Source organism: Heterodontus francisci, unplaced genomic scaffold, assembly GCF_036365525.1.
Source record: "Heterodontus francisci isolate sHetFra1 unplaced genomic scaffold, sHetFra1.hap1 HAP1_SCAFFOLD_1381, whole genome shotgun sequence".
Classification (NCBI taxonomy): Eukaryota; Metazoa; Chordata; class Chondrichthyes; order Heterodontiformes; family Heterodontidae; genus Heterodontus; species Heterodontus francisci.
This window is the reverse complement of record NW_027140187.1, coordinates 25001-32170: the sequence shown is the minus strand read 5'-3', so window position 1 is coordinate 32170 and position 7170 is coordinate 25001. Positions and strand designations below refer to the sequence as shown.

The window sequence follows — 7170 nt, the reverse complement described above, 5'->3', positions numbered from 1 at the left end:
AGGTCTGGAACTCACTGCCTGAAAGGATGAAGAGAGACTGAAAAGGCTAGGGTTGTTTTCCTTAGAGCAGAGAAGGCTGAGGGGGTGACCTGATTGAGGTTTACAAAATTATGAGGGGCATTGATAGGTTAGATAGGAAGAAACTTTTTCCCTTAGCGGAGGTGTCAATAATCAGGGGGCAGAGATTTAAGGTAAGGGGCAGGAGGTTTAGAGGGGATTTGAGGAAATGTTTTTTCACCCAGAGGGTGGTTGGAATCTGGAACACACTACCTGAAGGGGTGGTAGAGGCAGGAACCCTCACAACATTTAAGAAGTATTTAGATGAGCACTTGAAACAACATAGTATACAAGGCTATGGGCCAAGTGCTGGAAAATGGAATTAGAGTAGATCGGTGCTTGACGGCCAGCACAGACACGATGGGCCGAAGGGCCTGTTTCTGTGCTGTGTAACTCTACGACACCCCAGGATACAGAGACAGGGATTCCCCACCACAATAACCCCCTCCCCCATCACAATACACCCCTCCCACCTCCCCCCCCCCCCCCCACCGAGGATCCAGTGAGAGGTCGAGAGAGACAGGGATTCCCTGCACCATAGGGCCTTTCCCCTGGTGTCCCCGCACAGTGGGGCCCTTCCCCTGGGAGTCACTGCACCCTGGGTGTCCCTGCACCCTAGGGCCCTTCCCCTGGGAGTCACTGCACCCTGGGGCTCTTCCCCTGGGAGTCACTGCACACTGGGGCCCTTCCCCTGGGTGTCTCTGCACAGTGGGGCCATTTCCCTGATGTCCCTGCAATCTGGGGCCCTTCCCCTGATGTCCCTGCACCCTGGGGCTGTTCCTCTGGTGTCCCTGCACTGTGGGGCCTTTCCCCTGGTGTCCCCGCACAATGGGGCCATTCCCCTGGGTGTCCCCGCACCCTGAGGCCGTTCCCCTGGTGTCCCTGCACCCTGGGGCCCTTCCCCTGGTGTCCCTGCACCGTGGGACCCTTCCCCTGGGTGTCCCCGCACAATGGGGCCATTCCCCTGGGTGTCCTTGCACCGTGGGGCCTTTCCCCTGGTGTCCTTGCATCGTGGGGCCATTCCCCTGGTGTCCCTGCATTGTGGGGCCCTTTCCCTGGTGTCCCCGCACAATGGGGCCATTCCCCTGGGTGTCCTTGCACCGTGGGGCCTTTCCCCTGGTGTCCTTGCATCGTGGGGCCCTTCCCCTGGTGTCCCTGCATTGTGGGGCCCTTCCCCTGGTGTCCCCTCAGAGTGGGGCCATTCCCCTGGGTGTCCCCGCACAGTTGGACCCTTCCCCTGGTGTCCCCGCACATTGGGGCCCTTCCCCTGGTGTCCCTGCACCATGGGGCCCTTCCCCTGGTGTCCCCGCACAGTGGGGCCATTCCCCTGGTGTCCCTGCACCGTGGGGCCCTTTCCCTGGTGTCCCCGCACAATGGGGCCATTTCCCGGGGTGTCCCCGCACAGTGGGGCCATTCCCCTAGGTGTCCCCGCACAGCTGGACCCTTGCCCTGGGTGTCCCTGCACAGTGGGGCCCTTCCCCTGGTGTCCCCGCACAGTGGGGCCATTCCCCTGGCTGTCCCCGCACAGTGGGGCCCTTCCCCTGGGTGTCCCCGCACAGTGGGGCCCTTCCCCTGGTGTCCCCGCACAGTGGGGCCCTTCCCCTGGTGTCCCCGCACAGTGGGGCCATTCCCCTGGGTGTCCCTGGTCCATTGTGTTGGATAAAGTGAGACGCACACGCACACACAGACAGACAGACAGACAGACGGCCTGTGCACAGATCATCAAACTTTAATCGAACATGTTTCAATTTCCAAGTTTGTCACTGATTAATTAAACGTTACAGAACTTGCGTCCACAATTCAACCGGTTAACTGAGGAGTTGGGGGGGGGGGGGTCGAGGGTCGGGGAGTGTTGCTGGGGGGTTCAGTTATGGCGGAATGTCCACACAGGGACCGACTACGATAGGGGGTGTGGGGGACAAAGGGGTGAACATGACAGACTTTATCCCTCTGTTATCCCCCGTCCTCCATATACCATCAGCACCTTTAAAGTGACCTCTTCTGATGGAGAAATTGCATTAATATAGCACCTTTCCCCCAGTATACTGTCCCAGGGTGCGTCAGAGGAGCGTTTATGTAGCACAGATTCAACCCCGAGCCCACGTGAAGGGGGGATCAGGGAGAGGTGACCGAAAGCTCGGTCAGAGAGGTCAGGTTTAAGGACTGTCTTAAAGGAGGAGAGAGAGAAAGAGAGAGTGTTGTAGGGGCTGGAGGAGGTTACAGAGATAGGGAGGGTTGTAGGGGACTGGAGGACGTTACAGAGATAGGGAGGGGTGTAGGGGCTGGAGGACGTTACAGAGATAGGGAGGGGTGTAGGGGCTGGAGGAGGTTACAGAGATAGGGAGGGTTGTAGGGGCTGGAGGAGGTTACAGAGGTAGGGAGGGGTGTAGGGGCTGGAGGAGGTTACAGAGATAGGGAGGGTTGTAGGGGCTGGAGGAGGTTACAGAGATAGGGAGGGTTGTAGGGGCTGGAGGAGGTTACAGAGATAGGGAGGGTTGTAGGTGCTGGAGGAGATTACAGAGATAGGGAGGGTTGTCGGGGCTGGAGGAGGTTACAGAGATAGGGAGGGTTGTCGGGGCTGGAGGAGGTTACAGAGATAGGGAGGGATGTAGGGGCTGGAGGAGGTTACAGAGATAGGGAGGGTTGTCGGGGCTGGAGGAGGTTACAGAGATAGGGAGGGTTGTAGGTACTGGAGGAGGTTACAGAGATAGGGAGGGGATAGGGACTGGAGGAGGTTACAGAGATAGGGAGGGTTGTAGGGACTGGAGGAGGTTACAGAGATAGGCAGGGTTGTAGGGGCTGGAGGAGGTTACAGAGATAGGGAGGGGGGAGCGAGGGGCCATGGAGGGATTTGAAAACGAGGATGAGAATTTTAAAATCGAGGTGTTACCGGACCGGGAGCCGGTGTCGGTCAGCGAGCACAGGGGGTGACGGGTGAACGGGGACTCGGTGCGAGTTCGGACACTGGGGAGGGGGATCAGCAGGAGTTTCGGGATGAGCTGAAGTTTCCGGAGGGTGGAATGTGGGAGAGCAGCCGGGAGAGCCTCGGGAATGGTCGAGTCTAGAGGAGAACGAAGGCACGGGTGAGGGTTTCAGCAGCCGATGAGCCGAGACTGGGGCGGAGTCGGGGCGACGTTCCGGAGGTGGAAATAGACGGTGTCAGTGACGGTGAGGATATGTGGTCGGAATCTCATCGCGGGGGGTTTAAATCTGACACCGAGGTTGTGAACAGTCTGGGTTCAGACTGAGACAGTCACCAGGGAGAGGGACGGAGTCGGTAGCTGGGGAACGGAGTTTGTGACGGGGATTGGAGACAATGGCTTCAGTCTTCCTGATATTTAACTGGAGGGAAATTCCTGCTGATCCAGTACTGGATGTTGGATAAACAGTTTGATAATTTAGAGACAGCGGAGGGGTGGAGAGAGGTGGTGGTGAGGTCGAGCTGGGTGTCGTCAGCATCCATGTGAAAAGTGACGCTGTGTTTTCGGGTGATGTCGCCGAGGGGCAGCATGTAGATGAGAAATAGGGAGGAGGGGGAGCCAAGGATAGATCCTCGGGGGAAACACCAGAGGTCACGGTGCGGGGGCAGGAAGAGAAGCCATTGCAGGTGATTGGCTCCGATGAGATAGATAAGAATGGAACCGGGTGAGAGCAGTCCCACCCGGCTGGACAACAGTGGAGAGGTGTTGGAGGAGGATGGTGTGGTCAGCCATGTCAATGGGTGCAGACAGGATGAGGAGGACGAGGAGGGAATGTTTACCTTAGTCACAGTCACACGGGGTGTCACGTGTGATTTCGATAAGAGCAGTTTCAGTACTGAGGCAGGGGTGGGAACCCGAAAGTAGAGATTCCAACAAGGAGTTCCGGGAAAGATGGGGGCGGATTTGGGAGGCGACAACACATTCAAGGACTCTGGAGAGGAAAGGGAGGTTGGAGGTGGAGGGGTGGTTTGCAAAGAGGTTGGGGCCAAAGGTTGTTGTTTTTTTTTTTGAGGAGAGGGGCGACGGGGGCAGATTTGAAGGGGAGAGGGAACGTGGCTGGGGAGAGGGAACCGTTAATAACGTCGGCGAGCGTGGGGACCAGGAGAGCAGGTCGGACGGCCGGCAGTTTCGTGGGAACAGGGTCGAGGGAGCAGCAGGGGGGGGCCTCGTGGGCAAGACGCGGTTGGAAATGGCCGCCCCCCGACGGGTACAAAATGGCCGCCCCGTCACGCGGAAGGGCGGGGACAGCACGCGCCCTTCCCCGACCCCCGACACGGAGGAAGGGCGGGGGAAACTCTGAGCGGGAAGCCTCAATCCAGGCGGCACAAGCGGTCGTGGAAGGGGACGGCGGCCGCCCCGGAGAGCGCGATCCCCAGCGTGTCCGCAACGCTTGCAGCACCCATCGCAAACTCCCGCTCCTCCTCCGGGCTCTGTGCCAGACAGAACAGATAAAAGTTACAGAGAGGGCAACATCCTCATAGATCTGCTCTGTATCTGCCTTCCCCAAATGCATTACCTCACACTAAACTGTGTTTGCCACTGATCCGCCCACCCGACCCGTCCCTGCAGCCTCCAGCTTTCTTCGTTATCAACCACTCGGCCAATTTTTATATCGTCTGTAAATATCTTTACAACACCCCGCCACGTTCATGAACAAAACATTACAAAGCACCAGAAAAAGGCAAGGGACCGACTGGTGAGCACTGCGGAACCTCACTGGAGGCAGACGTCCAGTCACCTTATCACCCATCGACTAGCCCCCTCTGCTTCCTGCCTCTCACCCCACTTTGGATCCAACCCTCTCTAACCCAGGGGGTCACTGGACAGTGACCAGGAGCAGGAACCCTGACTGATTTCCCCCTCTCTCTCTCTCTAACCCAGGGGTCACTGGACAGTGATCAGGAGCAGGAACCCTGGCTGATTTCCCTCTCTCTCTCTAACCCAGGGGTCACTGGACAGTGATCAGGAGCAGGAACCCTGGCTGATTTCCCCCTCTCTCTCTCTCTAACCCAGGGGGTCACTGGACAGTGATCAGGAGCAGGAACCCTGGCTGATTTCCCCCTCTCTCTCTCTCTAACCCAGGGGTCACTGGACAGTGATCAGGAGCAGGAACCCTGGCTGATTTCCCCTCTCTCTCTCTCTAACCCAGGGATCACTGGACAGTGATCAGGAGCAGGAACCCTGGCTGATTTCCCCCTCTCTCTCGAACCCAGGGGTCTTCACCTCAAGGCTGATGTTCTTGAATGTATTCACGTATCCTGCTCCCCCGAGGAGACCCTCATACAGAATTATCAGGAATACGATCCAGATACTCGGAAGGAAGGTGTACCAAACATCAAATAGCAGCAAGAACAGGTTCACAAACTGCAGGAGGGAACAAAGAACAGATAATGGGGTTAGATACAGAGTAAAGCTCCCTCTACACTGTCCCCATCAAACACTCCCAGGACAGGTACAGTACGGGGTAAGATACAGAGTAAAGCTCCCTCTACACTGTCCCCATCAAACACTCCCAGGACAGGTACAGTACGGGGGTTAGATACAGAGTAAAGCTCCCTCTACACTGTCCCCATCAAACACTCCCAGGACAGGTACAGTACGGGGGTTAGATACAGAGTAAAGCTCCCTCTACACTGTCCCCATCAAACACTCCCAGGACAGGTACAGTACGGGGGTTAGATACAGAGTAAAGCTCCCTCTACACTGTCCCCCATCAAACACTCCCAGGACAGGTACAGTACGGGGTAAGATACAGAGTAAAGCTCCCTCTACACTGTCCCCATCAAACACTCCCAGGACAGGTACAGTACAGGGTTAGATACAGAGTAAAGCTCCCTCTGCACTGTCCCCATCAAACACTCCCAGGACAGGTACAGTACGGGGGGTTAGATACAGAGTAAAGCTCCCTCTACACTGTCCCCCATCAAACACTCCCAGGACAGGTACAGTACGGAGGTTAGATACAGAGTAAAGCTCCCTCTACACTGTCCCCCATCAAACACTCCCAGGACAGGTACAGTACGGGGGTTAGATACAGAGTAAAGCTCCCTCTACACTGTCCCCCATCAAACACTCCCCAGGACAGGTACAGTACGGGGGTTAGATACAGAGTAAAGCTCCCTCTACACTGTCCCCCATCAAACACTCCCAGGACAGGTACAGTACGGGGGTTAGATACAGAGTAAAGCTCCCTCTACACTGTCCCCCATCAAACACTCCCAGGACAGGTACAGTACGGGGGTTAGATACAGAGTAAAGCTCCCTCTACACTGTCCCCATTAAACACTCCCAGGACAGGTACAGTACGGGGGTTAGATACAGAGTAAAGCTCCCTCTACACTGTCCCCCATCAAACACTCCCCAGGACAGGTACAGTACGGGGGTTAGATACAGAGTAAAGCTCCCTCTACACTGTCCCCCATCAAACACTCCCAGGACAGGTACAGTACGGGGGTTAGATACAGAGTAAAGCTCCCTCTACACTGTCCCCCATCAAACACTCCCAGGACAGGTACAGTATGGGGTTAGATACAGGGTAAAGCTCCCTCTACACTGTCCCCATCAAACACTCCCAGGACAGGTACAGTACGGGGGTTAGATACAGAGTAAAGCTCTCTCTACACTGTCCCCATCAAACACTCCCAGGACAGGTACAGTACGGGGGTTAGATACAGAGTAAAGCTCCCTCTACACTGTCCCCATCAAACACTCCCAGGACAGGTACAGTACGGGGATTAGATACAGAGTAAAGCTCCCTCTACACTGTCCCCATCAAACACTCCCAGGACAGGTACAGTACGGGGGTTAGATACAGAGGAAAGCTCCCTCTACACTGTCCCCATCAAACACTCCCAGGACAGGTACAGTACGGGGGGTTAGATACAGAGTAAAGCTCCCTCTACACTGTCCCCCATCAAACACTCCCAGGACAGGTACAGTACGGGGGTTAGATACAGAGTGAGATAAATGTTATTTATTTATTACCTGTAATATGGCGAGAATCCAGATTCGACGGAGGTGAAAACACTTTGCTGATGATCTTGATATGAAAACTCCAACCTGGTAGAGAGTCTGGTACCTGCGAGAGAAACAATATTAATCTCAACATCAAACTAGATATAAACATCCCGTA

At 55.9% G+C, this 7170-nt stretch overlaps 1 protein-coding gene across 1 annotated transcript in view; it reads right to left on the bottom strand.

Moving 5' to 3' along the window:
* Positions 1-1768: 1768 nt before the first annotated feature.
* Positions 1769-7170, bottom strand: part of cln3 (CLN3 lysosomal/endosomal transmembrane protein, battenin) — a gene marked incomplete at its 5' end in the record, with an annotated part of 29891 nt that continues 24489 nt past the window's right edge. Inside the window, 3 exon segments of the mRNA XM_068025164.1 lie at positions 1769-4468; positions 5262-5402; positions 7023-7116. Of these exon segments, the coding sequence (XP_067881265.1) occupies positions 4349-4468; positions 5262-5402; positions 7023-7116 (355 nt within the window).